The following is a 16938-nucleotide window of genomic DNA, read 5'->3' as shown; positions in this document are numbered from 1 at the left end:
CCTGTTACTTCTGATTTCCCCATCTTAGTTAACAGCATCTGTATTCTTTTAGTTGGGCTAGTCAGAAGTGTTTGCTTCATTTGTGACTTCTCTTTGTTCAACTCATCTATATGGGTATATATCTGAAAAAATATATGTATCTGAAATCTAGCTACTTCTCATTAACTCTTCTACTGTAATTTTAAACCACTTTGCTCTCTAGTTGGGATTATTCCAAAAGCCTCCTCACTGATCTCGCTGCTCCTACTCTTGCCTCAATAGGGTCTTTTCTCTACAGATGAGTTGCAGATGTCTCTTCCAAATGAGAAAGTAAAAGCCAACATTTGCCAGTCCCTACAAGGACCTACAAGGTGTGGTCCCTTTTACCTTGCTGAGTTTACTTCCTACCTCCCAGGGTAATCCACTAAGGCTTGCTGCTCTTTCCTTAATGTGCCTGTCAGCACATTTTTGCCTTAGGGCCTTTTCATATTTTGTTCCCTCTGCCTGGATGGGGTTTTCCAGATTTATGGCTTAATTCTTCACATCTTTCAGATTTCTGCTCATTTGTATTCTGAGAGAGGCCTTCCCCAGTTCCTCTGTCATCTCACCCTTTCACTCTATACTTTACCTTGCCTTTAGGGGCACCTGGGTGGCTCAGTTGGTTAAGCATCTGACTTCGCCTCAGGTCACGATCTCATGGTTCGTGAGTTCGAACCCCACATCGGGCTCTGTGCTGACAGCTCAGAGCCTGGAGCCTGCTTCAGATTCTGTGTCTTCCTGTCTTTCTGCCCTCCCGCCACTTCCCACCCCCTACCCCCTTGCTCACACTCTCTCTCCTAAAAATAAACATTAAAAAAAAAAATTTTTTAATTAGCATCCTCTGATCACCTGACATATATAAATATGTATTATCCACACCTCCACCACACTAAGTTCTAAGAGGATAGGAACTTTGCCTAAATTTTTCACAGCTATATGCCCAGTGTCTAGAATAGTGTTTGACACATAGTTGGGCTACATAAAATGCTTTTTGAGTGAATATATGCATTCATGAATACGAGTTTTGAGAATGAAGAAATTACTTTTAATCGGGGCTCTGGCATTTAGCTAAGTTAGATTTTGGACCTGTGGAGCTAGCAGGGAAAGTACTGCAGATGGGTTGATTTGGGTAAAAGCAAGAACTCATGAGTTACGCCATTTCTCATACTTGCCGCTCTAATCTTTTTCTGCACTTTAAAAAAAAATTTTTTTAATGTTTATTTATTTTTGAGAGAGAGAGAAAGAGACAGAATCCGAAGCAGGCTCCAGGCTACAAGCTGTCAGCACAGAGCCTGATGCGAGGCTCGAACTCAGGAACAGTGAGATCATGACCTGAGCCGAAGTCGGATGCTCAACTGACTGAGCCACTCAGGCGCCCCTCTTTTTCTTCACTTAATGAAAATTTCAAAGTCAGCTCACAACCTGTGAAATCTTTAAGTATGGAATATGAGTGTAAGGATTTTGTCATGTCAGTGTTAGTTTTCCAAGCACTTAGTACAACATCTGGTCCTTCAGAGATGCTTATCAAAAATGTTTTGTGGACTGACACTTTTAAGAAAATATTTTATGAGCACAGTCAGTTTTCATTATTCACCGTAGTTACGTTCTTTAAAGTCACCATGAATGCTGAAAGAGAGTGAACACTGAACCATTGCTTTAGAGATATGGTTAGGTTCCAGTGAGCCTCTAGTCACAACATTCATTTGTCAGCCAGGCAATAAATAGCTTTGTTTTATGTGTGTTTCTGTTTAAAGACAGCTTGTTTAATATACATATTGCATTCTTTAGCATTGAACTCACGGCTAACCACACAGTAACTCATGCCTGAACGATGCTTATCTAACACAGGATTTCTCTGTAAGACACACTGCAGGCTTCTTGCACTTAGGAATACTACACAGCACTTCAGCATCAGACTCGAGGGATATTTTAAACAGCAAAGTCACTTATAAAAAGCACAATAATGCCAAAAACCTAGCACTAAATAGACCACAAAAGGACACTGGTTTATAGTAAAAGAGCCGAAACAAAAGACAGTGCATTACCATATTTGACCTCAGCTTATGCATCAAGCTACTCAGATTTTTCACTGCCGTGCACATGTCTGCAAATGACTGGGAAAGCACTGCAAGTTTTGACATTATCAATAAATTTTAAGAGAATAGGCAAATTTGTAATACAGAATACATGAATAGTGAGGAGCAACCACACCTTGAAAGGAAAATACTGGTCAGCAGACCTACGCTTGACTAATTATAAATCTGTTTGCTTTAAAAATCTCGGGTTTTTGTGGGGCACTGGGTGGCTCAGTCGGTTGAGTGTCTGACTCTTGGTTTTGGCTCAGGTCATGATCTCACAGTTTGTGGGTTTGAGCCCCATGTCAGGTTCTGTGCTGGAAGTGCTGAGCCTGCTTGGGATTCTCTCTCTCCCTCTCTGACCCTACCCAACACCGCCCCCACCCCCACCCCGCTCACCAAGCACTGTCTCTGTCTCTCAAGATAAATAAATAAACTTACAAACAATATCTGTGGTTTTTGGCAGACAAGGAGAATGTTATAGTCTTAGAATTACCAAGTAATAGAATGAATTCCTTAGGACTTTAGATATTTTAATTGCCTCATTGATATACATGAGAACTAAAATCAGAAGAATAAAATGACTTTCTCCCTGTCACTCAGCTATATTATAATAGAATTTGGACCAGAACCCAGGCACCTGTTTCATCAGATAGTAAATTACCCATTCCACATCAGTGTGGTGATTCTTAGCCACTTAAACTATGTTTTCCTGCTAAGTTGTTTATTTTCTTGGCAGTGTTATCAACAAGGTAATATACAAGATCTTTTAGGTTGATTTAAAAAAAAATTTTTTTTAAGTTTATTTTTGACAGAGAGAGACAGTGGGAGTGTGAGCTAGGGAGGGGGAGAGAGAGAGGGAGACCCAGAATCTGAAGCAGCTCCAGGCTCTGAGCTGTCAGCACAGCTGACAGGGGTTGAACCCACAGACTGTGAGATCATGACCTGAGCCAAAGTCGGACACTTAATCGACTGAGCCACCCAGGCGCCCCTTTAAAAAAAATTTTTTTTTTAACATTTATTTATTTTTGAGAGACAGAGAATGAGTGGGGGAAGGGCAGAGAGAGGGAGACACAGAATCCAAAGCAGGCTTTCCAGGCTCTGAGCTGTCAGCACAGAGCCTGTCGCGGGACTCAAACTCACGATACGTGAGATCATAACCTGAGCTGACGTTGGATGCTTAACCGACTGAACCACCCAGGCGCCTTAGGTTGTTTTTGTAGAAATACAAACAATACAAAATTTGGGAAAAAGTAGAATTTGTAGTAATGTAATTTCTTTCTTAAAGTATAGCACTTATCTGTTCACTGAATTAAAGTTCTGCTTTCCTATAAATGGGTCATTATTGCAAAAGTATTCCTTAAGTACTAATGAAAATACTTGCTAGCACACCAAAAGAGCTTTGGTAGCTACCTATCATGTCATCCTTTTCTAGTAAAGGAGAATAGCTTTTCTATGAAATTAAAAATTAACGTTTTAAAGACTGAGCTGTATTTTTGTTTCACTATATAATTTAATACGTAACTTATATCAGCAAGACTTTTTATGTCCACAAGATGTCACTAAAGTCAAAACTTAAATTGCAAGCAATTTTCAGCTTACAAACATGTCTGTCGTAAATTTATTTCTAACATTCATTGTTAAATAAGCATTTATCAAGCATGTATTATGTTCTCACAATCACTGTAAACATGTTTGTTTGAAAATTGACATAAAATTTCCCAGATAAATAATACTATAAATGATGTTCATATATCCAGGAGTAGCTATAAAAGTTAGCTGGTAATATATCCAAACATAATGTATACTGTATTTGAACTACTTTACAGGTCCAGTAGACTTTGTGAAGTTTTATAGAAAACCAACTTTCCACTTTTAAGGTTATTTTTTATGGAAAATGTGGTCTGAGTCAAGCTGGAAATGATGTAGAACTAGGAAAAGTTCCCTTCTCTTTCTAATCAGAGCTGCCCTTCTGAATTTGGGACCTGGGAGCTCTTTGAACATGTTTGTCACTGATAGTAAAAAGAAAGGGCACATGGTAATTTTTAGATTATACTTACTCTTCATGAGGACTCTATTCTTTTCATTGCCCACAGATTAATAAATTGAGGACGGTATGAACGTTTAAAAGAAGCAGAAGGGCACCTGGGTGGCTCAGTCAGTTAACTGTTCCACTCTTGATTTTGGCTTAGGTCATGATCTCACGGTTGGTGAAATTGAGTCCCATGTTGGGCTGTGTGCTGACAGCACGGAGCCTGCTTAAGATTCTGTCTCTCCTTCTCTCTGCCCCTCCCTTGCTTACATGCGTTCTCTCTCTCTCTCTCTCTCAAAATAAACAAGCATTTTAAATAAATTAATTAATTTAAAAAATAAATAAAAGAAGCAGAGACAAACCTTCCTTTAGCATTTTCTAAAGTTATTGTTAGATTCTCCTAAAATACTCCTGATCTACATGAAAGGAAACAGAAGTTGCACACAGTTCTTAAAGTTAATGTTATAAACTCTAGCACACCAGGCAGTTCAACAAAGATTAGATCTAATCTCTAACATTCTGCCTTATATTATTTATTTAATCTTTTAAAGACTTGTTAGGGAAAAGAAAGTTTAGGATGCTCTTTTTAAAGTTACCAAGCTAACACATTTTTCTCTTTTACTCTTTAAGTTCAGTGTCAGTTTATTTCAAATGTAAATTACTGCATCATTTTAATTTTGCAATCTTAATTGCACATTTATTCTTCAACTCCTAGAATATCATCGTACAAAGCAGTGAAGGAGAGTTTTGCTTTAGATCATATCTTGAATACTTAACTCCTTTAAAAGTGAATACTTAGATATTATCAATAAATTTGAACAACATACCTTGTTCCTATCACAGTGTCTTTATACTCAGTAGATTTTGTGGTAACTGATGTGATCTTCTGTTATATTAGCTATGCACAAATTCAGGGATGCCAGAAAAAATACTGAAGAAGGCATTTGGACATTTATCTTTCAAGGTTGGAAACAAACAAAATGACCAAAGCCAATTTTGTTATTTATCACTCAATTGAAATAGCTATTTTCAAACATTTCTCAAACCAAATCTTGTAAGGAAACACAATATATAAAAGCAGTGCTGTGCTAGTTGAAGGAGGGAGAAGATGCTCGACCCTTTCCCCTTTGAGTCACCTTCTCAGAACCTGACATCTCTATCAAATACAGTTTTAAAATCAGTAAGCTACAGCAAAGAGCTTTTAAAGAGGGATTTGACACGTGGAGCGGATGAAAAGACAAGCTACAGACTGAAGGGAAATATTTGCAAACCATATAGTCAACAAGAAACAAACTAACACTTAATTAGAAAATGAGCAAAATATCATGACCAGATGGTAAATAAATACATAAAATGATTCAACATTATTAGCCATTAGGGAAAAACAGATTAAACCCACAGTGAGACATCACTGCATATCTGTCAGAATAGCTAAAATAAAGAGTGGCAAATGCTGGTGATGATGCAAAGAAACTGGATGGCTCACACATTGTTTGTAGGAGTGTAAAATGGTAGAGCCAGTCTGGTAAAGAATATGGCAGTTTCTTATAAAACTAAACATGAGCTTGCCATACAACAATTGTGCTTTTGGACATTTCTCCCAGGGAAACTAAAACACAAAAACCTGTATCAATTAATAATACTTCCACTGCATTGCTCTTTATCCCCATATATTTATCAGCCTCTGATATATTGTATGTTTACTTGTTTATTGTCTAGCTCATTGCACTAGAATGTAGGATTTATTATGACCAGGGATTTCAGTTGCATTCATTGCTCTATTCTCAGCATCAAGAACAGTACCTGACATGAGTAAGTAGTAAGTGGATTAATTTATTAATCAATGGAAAAGAACTACAAAGCAGATTTTGGAAGAGATTCCCACCAAATTTACCAGATATCTCCATCTGAATCCATCCTCCTATGGAATCTGAGCAGCTCAGACAGTTTTGATTGGTCCAATTTGTAAGATAAGAACTACGAGTGCATCTCCCATGAAATCTAAGAGAGGAATTGAATGCGAACAGACATAATAGAACAAGCCCTATTTACATTAAAGTGAACACCAGGAATTTTTTTTTAACACTTATTGTGACTTGTAATTCCCATTATAAAAGAGGTCTACATTAAGAGTCTTCAGAAGGGAGCTTATAATTTAGGTGGAGAAAGTAAAATTGTACAAATGATAGGACAAGATAGAGTTAAATCGGTATCATAAGAGAAATTCAGGCATCCTTGTGGAATCAAGGGAAGTTGGGTTTGGTATTAGGAAAGGCTTTATGAAAGGACTGGTATTAATTTTGGAACTTGATATTTATGTGGAACTTAAATTTTATGGATAAAATTTAGCAAGTGGAGATAAATCAGGAGAGTATTTCTACTGGAAGGAACAAAGGAAAGATCAGGGGATCTGTGTATACGATCTTCTGTATGTATGTGTGTGTGTTTTAAACAGAAATAATGGGATAATGCTTCAGAGAATAGCAAGTAGTATGGTTTGGGATGGGAAAGAACTGGTAAATAAGGCTAGAAAGTTTGAGCCTAAACTGTAGGTATCCTTGAATACCTTACCTGGGGAGTTGGTACGTGTTGAGGTACGAAGGTGACAAATAACTTTAACCTAGGGTTGGTATGTTAAAAAGAATTTCGGAGCTGTCCTCAGAACCTAGTAGAAAAGGGTGCATGATCAACTAGCGACTGATATTCCTGCCTCCAGAATGAATGTTATATCTCTTCCTCCCAGGGAATTTTGAGGAAAAAATATGAGTTCTGGTTTAGGGGAGAAAATGAGCCAAAACACTGAAGCTGTAGGACTGAGAAGCACCCCTGATAGTGTGACTCATCATTAGAACTTCAGTTCCCTGACATGACACTTTCGAGTTTCCACTTTGATTGAATTTATCTGAGTTTATTTGGCACCTAATTTCATTCACTCATTCATTCATTCATTCACTCATGCACACATGTGCGCACACACACACCAAATATTATAAAAAGGAGTCAAGGTTACACATCTAAGGTGAGAGTTTTTACAAATACACTCACAACTCCTTTTTCTAAAAATTACTTATTACTTTAGTTTTTTTAATCTGAAAGAAATTAATTTCTCTTGGAATATCTCTTGATCAGGCAGTAGAGTTCTAATTTATATACATTTGCTGCATATTATAAAGCATAATTGTTTAATGAAAACTTTACAATGAAATCTATTGTATGTAGAAATTGAGACAGAAATAATTGTACTGTATTCAGGGTTTCAGCCTTTAACAATATTGGCTTTTGTTTTAATATGTAATGCAGTTAAAAAATATTTAATTCCTGGTTAGTTTGATTTAGAGTTAGAGAAGTCTTTCTAAGAATATATTCTAAGAATATATATTCTCCCTCAATAACTTATGCCAGAGGCATGTTATTGAGGGAGAATGATTTTTCCCAGATTAGATGTTCGTACCTTACAGATGAAAAAACATGATTTTCATCTGATCTGTGATATTCTTTTGAATGTCCTTTGAGAGATCCTTTTGATCTCTACAAAGACAGTAGGTTTGTTTGGAATAGCTCAAGATGCTTTTTGTTTGTTTGTTTGTTTGTTTTAAGTATTTAGAAAGAGATAGAGAGAGTTGGGGAGGGGCAGAGAGAGAGAGAGAGAGAGAGAGAGGGAGAAAATCCCCAAGCAGGCTCTTCACTATGAACCCGATATGGGGCTCGAACTCACAAAACATAAGATCATAACCTGAGCCAAAATCAAGGGACACTTAACTGACTGAGCCACGTAGGTGCCCCGGTTTTTCCATATTTAAAGCTTAAATAACATTTAAAAAATAAATTCAGCTCTTGTGTAAAGCTAAGGATTCCATTTTTCCTCAGCCTAAGTGTCACGGAAAGAGCCTGAACCGGGAATTAAATAACATGGTGTGTGAGCTTTGGCAAATCACTTGATCTTAGGAGGCGTTAGTGTCTTCAACTGTAAAAGTCTGGTTGAAAACTAAGGAAACTTCAGCATTCTCTGAGATGACATAGATATCTTCTCACCCTCTTTATTTATTTTCCTGGTTCATTTGTCCAGTTGCCTTACTAGCCCATTGTGGGTTACTTTTAGGAACTTTGATCAATTTGCCAAATACAGTCAAACTGTCTTTTCAACCCACTGACAACAAAGCTTCCCAGGTAAAGCTTTCCTTTACACCTCTTGATTCCCTTTCACTGTGATAAAGAAAACCTACCTGCTTTTTTCTCTTTCTTTTACCCTCATTCCATGTAGACTATATACTTCTCTCTTAAAATGCTGTCATTGAAATTCAAAGCTCATTATCTTATAATGTAACTGTTAGTTTTCATATGCGGTATTTATTTATACTTATTTTTTCAGTGTTTTTAAATAAATTAAAATCTTTTTAAGTTTTCATATTAGTAGAATAGGCATTTAAAAAATGTTTTTGGTTATTTGATTTTGTGAAGTATCATGACTCATGGGAAAACTGCATGTTGACTTTTTAGGTTTTTTTTATTAATTTTATGGAAAATTAATCTAATACATATATTTTAATTTTCAGGTCATCTGGCATATCAAATATGCATGTTGTCATAGTTGAAAGTGGCAGTTTAAATGTAGCTCGTTAAATGTGGTTGGAAAAAGCCTTGGGTTAGTAGTTAAGCATAAGATCATAATACTCTATTGTTCTCTGAATTTAAGGAGAAAAATCAATTGTGACATTTTACATTTGTTTTCAATTTGCCTATTGGTAAAACATACCTTTTTTACATCTATATGCGTATTGTTTTCATTTTCTCTTCTATTTTTAAGGGGAAGTTTATATTAGACATTTAAAGGTATGTTAATATAAACATTTTAGCAAAGTGTAATTATTAACGGGAAAAGACCATAGGAATAACATTAGTTTGCCTTTAAAAGATGTGTTGTTGTTATTGGCATCTTTAATAATATCCTCTTTTATCTTCCAGTGTTGAGATTTTCCAAATGTCTGGCCAACTCTTTCACTCTTTCTATACTTAGATGTTATGTAAAAGAGGAACAGAATAGCAAAATCCTGTTCAAGGATTTTGATGTTGCACTGTGACTTGCATTTTATGTTTTTTAATGTGTTGTTTAGACTTTGAAAAGCTTTATAAATAACCAAGACCACTTTTTCTTAAAATCGTGACTTTCATATAAAATCTTTTCTTCTTTGTTCTTTTTAAATCTAGGTGACTGTGGGGATCATGTTGTCATAATGAACACAAGGCACATTGCATTTTCTGGAAATAAATGGGAACAAAAAGTGTACTCCTCACATACTGGGTAAGATAACGCCATTGTCCAACAGACATATGAAAAAATGCTCAACATATCTAACCATCAGTGAAGTGCAAATCAAAACCACAATGAGGTATCACCTTAACATCTGTCAGTGTGGCCGCTAAGACAGTAAATAATAAGTGTTGGTAAGAATGTGGAGAAAAACGAACCTTCATGCACTGTTGGCGGGAATGTAAATTGGTATGGCCACTGTGGAAAACAGTGTGGAGGTTCCTCAAAAAATTACAAATAGAAATACCATATGATCTAGTAGTTCCACTACTAGGTTATTACCCAAAGAAAACAAAAATACTAATTTGTAAAGATACATATACCTCTATGTTTATTGCGGCATTATTTATAATAGCCAGGATAGAGAAGCAACCCACGTGTCCATTGATACATGAATGGATAATGATGTACATGTGTGCATGTGCACTGGAATATTACTCAGCCATAAAAAGGATGCAGTCTGGCCATTTGCAACAACATGGATGGACCTAGAATATATAGCGCAAAGTGAAATGTGTCAGAGAAAGACAAATACCATATGCTTTCACTTATGTGTGGAATCTAAAAAAACAAATGAACACACAAAAAAGCAGAATCAGACCTATAAATACAGAGAACAGATTGATGGTTGCCAAAGAGGGTAAGAGTGGAAGGGAGGGTGAAAGGGAGTGGGAGATACAGGCTTTCAGTTATGGAATGAATAAGTCACAGGGATAAAAGGTCCAGCATAGGGACTATACTCACTGGTGTTACAATAGCCTTGTATGATGACAGAAGGTAGCTACACTTGTGGTGAGCATAGCATAATAGAGAGTTGTTGAATCACTAAGTTGTACACCTAAAACTAATGTAACATCAAGTATCAACTACTCAAATAAAAAAAAAAAATGATACTGCCATTGTCAAAGAATATAGGCAGTTGAAATATATTACTTTAAAAGTACTATTGGGGTGCCTGGTTGGCTCAGCCAGTTGAGCATCCAGCTTTGGCTCAGGTCATGATCTTGTACTTCGTGGGTTCGGGCGCCGCATCGGGCTCTGTGCTGACAGCTCGGAGCCTGGAGCCTGTTTCGGATTGTGTGTCTCCCTCTCTCTCTCTCTGCCCCTCCCTGGCTCTCACTGTCTCTCTCTCAAAAATAAATAAACATTAAAAAAAAAAATACTATTGATCTTACTATGGGTACCTGGCTGGCTCAGTTGAAAGAGCATGCAACTCTTGATCTTGGGGTTATGAGTTCAAGTTCCACAAAAAATATATTAAATAAGTAACCATCCTTTAAAAAAAAAAAACAGAAAAGAATAATTGATCTTACTTAAAAGAAAAAGCTATTTTCAAAAATTGGCATTTAAGGAAATACTAATTTTGCACATGCTGCGTATATAATTTACTCAACCAAAAATAACCCACAGAACTACACCAAATACTAGTTATTATTAACAGTATTTGTTTTTTCTAGAAGCTTTTCACATAACCTCTCTGATCTAGATTATTCTCATTTTTAAATCAATCTTCTCATTTATTTCTGTTTCCTGTAATTCATGTCACTGTTATTTCTTGAACTATCTTAAACTTCTGAAAATACATGAGATGTTTTAAGGAATGGTGAACAAAATCCCAAGTTTGGAAGATACCTAAAATCTCCACAACATACCTCTCAACGTCCAGGTCTCTCTGCCTGTGTTTGAATGATAGTGATCTCATGGCTTGTAAGGCAGCCCATTCATTCCATCTTTGAAATGGTTTAAATTTTAGAAAGATCTTTATGCTGTTGAATCATAATCTGTTTTTCTTTAGCTTTCATATTAGTCTTAGTTCTCCTCTTTGGACAGTGTAAAATAATCATATCTCTCCACATGACGTCCTTCAGATCATTTTGAGATAGGAATCAATAAGAGCCCCTTGATTTGTCTTTTCCCTAAGCTAAACATCTGTAGTTCTTTCAGAGTTCTTTATATGGTGTCCCTTTGACTATCCCCTTATATCTTGGTCACTCTCTAGTGTCTTTCTTAACTAAATACACTCACCTGGCTATGTTCTGATGGCTTCCTAGTATAATGGGAGTCATCCATCTTTCAGTTTTATAATCCTCTATTGGGTGGTACACGGAGTTCACTATCAGCCCAAACTCCCAAGTCTTTCTTAAACATGCTGCTGTTTAACCATGTTTTAACCCATGTTAACCCAACTACAATACCTTAAGTTAAATTTTACCTCCAGCCTTTTAAAATCTTTTGAGATCTTGATTGTGTCATGTAATGTGTTAAGCCCTCTGCTTCAGGTCATATACAAATTTAATTAAATACCTCCTATACTGTCATGCAAGATACAGTTAGAAATGTTGAACTTTCATTCTTGATTAAAATTGTTTATTTCCAATTGCACCTTCATCTTAGACAAGCAGAATTTAATGTCTCCATCTGTTTCTTTTCATCTCTTGCCTAAGTGGGTCTTAGGCAATGCTAGGAATAACTTTTTTTTTTTTTAAAGACCTTATTTTATTTTTTTTAAATGTTTATTTTTGAGAGAGAGAAAGAGAGCACCTACAAGCAGAGGAGGAGCAGAGAGAAAGGAAGACAGAGGATCCAAAGTGGGCTCTTTGCTGACAGCAGACAGTGGGACTTGAACTTGCAAACCATGAGATCCTGCCCTGAGTCAAAGTTGGACGCTTAACCAACTGAGCCACCCAAGTGACCCACTCAGAATAACTTTTTTGCTTCCATTAGCCAGACTTTGCCCATTCTCCTTAAACTTATTCATGAAATTGTTATTTAACATAACCAAAATAAATTCACATCCAGCTTCAGTAGTTTCTGCTATTAGGAAATCTGTACAGATAAACCAAATTCTATAAAATTTAGAGGTAACGGGGGAAGAAATATGAAAAGTCAGGGTAACATAATGCGATAAAAGCATAAAGGGGGGGGAGTATTGGCACAAAATGCTGTAATAATTACTGTAGCAGTAATATCTGTGGAAAATAATAGCACAACTAATAGCGAACAGCTAGTATACCATACCCTCTGCTGGTAGTGTCCCCTTCAGTAGAGCTGTCTTATCTAGGGTTGAACTCTAAACTTGTACATTATCGGTACCCAATTACCACTACTGCTTCAGAATCCTTCATTTTAGCCAACATATTGACATTTCTTGCCTTTCTGCCTTTGCGTGTGTTATTGTCCTTCACAGGAGTGTTTCTCAAGAACTCATATTTATCCATTAAAACCTGGCTCATTCAACCTCTTCTTGAATCCCTTCCCTATTGTCTCAACCCCGTATGGTAAATAACTGTTTTGTTTCTCAGTTTCTGTTGACTCTTCACTTACTTTGTTACTTCATTTCACTGGATGTACCACTTTTTTTATGCTCAGAACATTATTACATTATATATTCAAATTTTAACTTTCTAGTTATAAAAATTTTAATATATGATGATTTTAGGAAATGCAGAAAAGTTTAAAGAAGGAACTAAAAATCATTTTTCATCCTGTGGACTAAACATTTTAACACATATACAAGTTTACATCTTTTTTTCACTTTCTATAAAATTATCAGAAAGCCTTTTTATAAATAGTTTGTCACTGTGTAGTAATACAGAATATGATTTGCATACATAATGTCCTTTTTTTAATTAAAATTTTTAGTTTCATAAAGAGCTGAAAAACATCTTTATACATGAGGCTTTTTCAACATATAGGATAATTTAAAATAAAACTGGAAATGTAATGAATTTCAAGATCAAAGGGATGATAATTGATCTTTTAATAGGTATTTCCAAACATCACTTTAATTTTGTACTAGTAGTGCATAAGAATGCCTGGTTTGATAAAACTGCTGCCACAGCACATCATTAATAATGATTTAATAATAAGATTGTGCCACTTTGATGGACATCTGATTGTTTACATTTGCATTATTATAAGGTACCAATGCTTTCCTTAGCGTGTTCTCTGAACATTTTATCTATTAAGAATATTAGTCCACTATTATACAGTTTACTTTTTACAAATTTTCTTTATGATGTCCTTTGTTGTATGGTTATTTAACTTTTATGTAATTAAATCTCTCTTTTCCCTTATAATTTGTTCTATGTTTTCTAGTCTCAGAAAATGTTTTCTTGTCCAAATATTTTATAAACATTCACTTCTCATTATTTTGGAGGTCAGGTGAGATATGCATGTGTGCACCCTGAACTTTGACATCTAACTGTTCAGTCATATAAATGTATTGGTAGGATTAGAAATATAGCTTACTGTTAGATGCCTCAGTAGAATTCACGTAGTCATTTTTTTGTGGACGGGATACTGTCATATTTGTCTACATATCCCCAGCACCCAGCACAGTAGGCACACAGTAAGTATTTACTGAATTAATCTGCATTGAAAAAAAAAATGATGAACATGTTAAACAAAGTTTCTTCTCTTCCATTTAGGCTATCCCACACTGGAGGAAGAAGTGTAGTTACTTTGTCACCAGTAAAAATCAACTGAGTATTTATTACATTATTCAAATCATTCCTCTACTCAGAATTTTATGCCACCTTTCCAGATTCTTCAGAATAAAGTCCAAACTCATGAAATAAAATGTAAATGGTATTATACTTTAGAACTTGGCATCCCAATGTTAAAAACAGAAAGGTGATCTTTAGCGTAGAAGTTGTAAAGTACTTTTTTTCCACAGAGAGAAAGAATACAGGAATTGAAGTCTAGACAGGTATTTCTTTTTCTGAAACTGAAATCCCTTGAAACAAATGAAAGTATCACTTTGAATATTATCCATCTTTCTCAGCAAATTTCTAAATCTGCTTTTTTAAATTTTATTCCTGAAATGTGGTTCTTTCAAATGTTTTTAAGTCTGATTGAAACTTATGAAAGGAATTACATTTAGGTAATCTTTAACTTCTTGCAGAGTCCACTGAGTTTATGTTTTCTTTTCCCCTTCCTCAAAAATCATTTAGGCTTTATCCATTCAACATAATGAAACCTTACATCTGTATATTGTTTTTGTTTTAAATTTCTTAAGCACTTTCACAAACATTTTCTCATATGAGTAAAATCTAATAAAGAAGAAAAGCAAGTTACCTACCATTATACTGGTAGCCACTGGCAAACCTAGATTCCAGACCGGGATCTGGGGCATCCAAGTTACTAAGCTGCCATCAATACTATCCCAAATATTTATATGTATTTTAAATCTCCAATTTATCTATTTTATGTATAAATTTGATATGAACACAGTATTGTATCACTTAGGACCAACATATAACTCTTGGTGGTCTTTTACCAACTATTAACAGGAAACAGGATCATTCCCTGTTTTGAGTATGAACTGGACTTAGACCCAAAGTGGCTACCCCTGTTTTCCCCAAACCCGACCCCTAGGTTATATAGACATTCTGATATGGCAGGGAATGTGAAGCATATTGGCTCACTGCTTTTTCTTTCTTAAATTCAAGCATGAACAACTACTTCAGAATAAATGAAAACAATAGTTATGCTAAGAATTTTCCAAGATGTGCAATTTTTATGAAATGAAGACAGTTGACCACTTAAAAAGAATAGTATTTCGAATAGCATAGGTTACTACTTAATTTTTAAGACACTAATGAACATCATAGTTCCCAGAAACAAGAATAGCTTCATAATAAAAACAGTTTTCATATTATAAAACCATATTCATTTCAAGAAATAGTATATCATAGCCTACTCCCAGTTTTAATGTCTTTGCTTCCTTTAACAGCTATCCAGGTGGATTTAGACAAGTAACAGCTGCTCAACTTCACCAGAAGGATCCAGTAGCAGTAAGTTTATTGTATTTTTTATTAATCTTCTGTGGGAAGACTGGTTCAGGAACTGTTTTTCCAGTCTAGCTCCTCTTCTAATGTAGCTTCATTCAAGGCTATAAATTCTGCACTTTAACTGTATCACACAAGTTTTGATAAGCATTATTTCATTATCATTCAATTCTATATGTTTTCTAATTACTGTTTACTATGTTTTGCATTTAGCCAGTTTTGTTGCTTTTCTTTTTAATTACTTGATACTTGCGTGATTATCTAGAATATGTTTGCTGAAAATGTCTTGGAGAGAGAGATGTATATATCTATGTATGATTATACATCCATTATATCAAAAATGCAAAGTACATTCCAATCAAAAAAAGTCTTACTGACTTTTTTTTGGTTTGATTTATTGATTACCTGAAAGAGTTCTGTTACGAACTCAATTGTGGGTTTATTTTTCCTCTGTATTTCTGTCAGTTTTTGCTTTGTATGTTTTGAAGATTTAGTGTTAGATGAATTTAAGTTTGGAATTACATTCTTCCTAAGAATTAATCAGGGTATCTACCAGCCATTTTTGTCTCCAATTATACTTTTTATCTCGAGGTCTTTTTGTTTTTTTAGTAAACTATATCAGCCTTCTTTTGATAGTGTTTGCCCAGTAAATCATTCTACTTTAAATCTATTTGTTTGTTTGTTTATTTATTTATTTACTTACTTATTTATTTTTCTGTCACAGAGGTCATATTTATTGATCATTAACATCCTAAGCATAGAACTATGCACTTTATGTGATTTTTTTTAAACATAATTTATTGTCAAGTTAGCTAATATATAGTATATACAGTGGCTCTTGGCTTCGGGGTAGATTCCTAAGCTTCCTATGCTTACATACAATACCCAGTACTCATCCCAACAAGTGCCCTCCTCAATACCCATCACACCTGTTTTCCCCTCCCCCCCCCCCCCCCCCCCCCATCAATCCTCAGTTTGTTCTTTGTATTTAGAGTCTCTTATGGTTTGCATCCCTCTCCGTTTGGAACTATTTTTTCCCCTTCCTTTCCCCCATGGTCTTCTATTAAGTTTCTCAAGTTCCATATATGAGTGAAAACATATGATATCTTTCTCTGACTTATTTCACTTAGCATAATACTCTCCACTTACATCCACATTGTTGCAAATGGCAAAATTTCATTCTCTCTCATTGCTTGCCAAGTAGTCCATTGTATGTATAAACCACAAAAATTTTCTAAGGACCTTGTTTTGATCTGGAGGAAAGTAAAGATAATTGATTAATCTTACACTTCTAATAAATAAACTCAATCCGAAAGAAGGCAAGAAAGGAGATTTTATTTAATTTTTTCCTCTCCTTCTTTCTTGCCTTCTTTTGGATTGATTGAGTTTATTTATTAGAAGTCTAAGAGTAATCAATCTTTACTTTCTTCCAGATCAAAACAAGGTCCTTAGATGATTTTTAACACCTACTGTCCCTCACACAGTCAACAGTTTTTAAAATCCTTCCAATTCAACATTCTTGTTACTGTTTTATATAGTTAACTGATTTTTTATTATTTTCTTTGCTTACAAATCCTTTTCCCATAACAGTCTTCCTTTGGGATTAATTTCCTTCTTGAAATACTTCTTTTGACATTCCTATCATAACATTCTTTTAATAATAAACTTTTTATTTTTGTCTGAAACTGTCTTTATTTTTGCTTTCTTCTTGAA

General features: G+C 35.1%; 1 protein-coding gene across 1 annotated transcript in view; it reads left to right on the top strand.

The window, feature by feature from the left end:
- The window catches only part of MRPL13 (mitochondrial ribosomal protein L13), a 48555-nt gene that overhangs the window by 5548 nt on the left and 26069 nt on the right, over window positions 1-16938 (top strand). The window contains exons 3-4 of the mRNA XM_007075590.3: window positions 9331-9424; window positions 15171-15231. Of these exons, the coding sequence (XP_007075652.1) occupies window positions 9331-9424; window positions 15171-15231 (155 nt within the window). The remainder of the gene's footprint in view (window positions 1-9330; window positions 9425-15170; window positions 15232-16938) is intronic.

This window comes from Panthera tigris, chromosome F2 (assembly GCF_018350195.1).
Source record: "Panthera tigris isolate Pti1 chromosome F2, P.tigris_Pti1_mat1.1, whole genome shotgun sequence".
Lineage (NCBI taxonomy): Eukaryota > Metazoa > Chordata > Mammalia > Carnivora > Felidae > Panthera > Panthera tigris.
The sequence above is the reverse complement of the archived record's forward strand: the minus strand, read 5'-3'. Positions and strand labels throughout refer to the sequence as shown.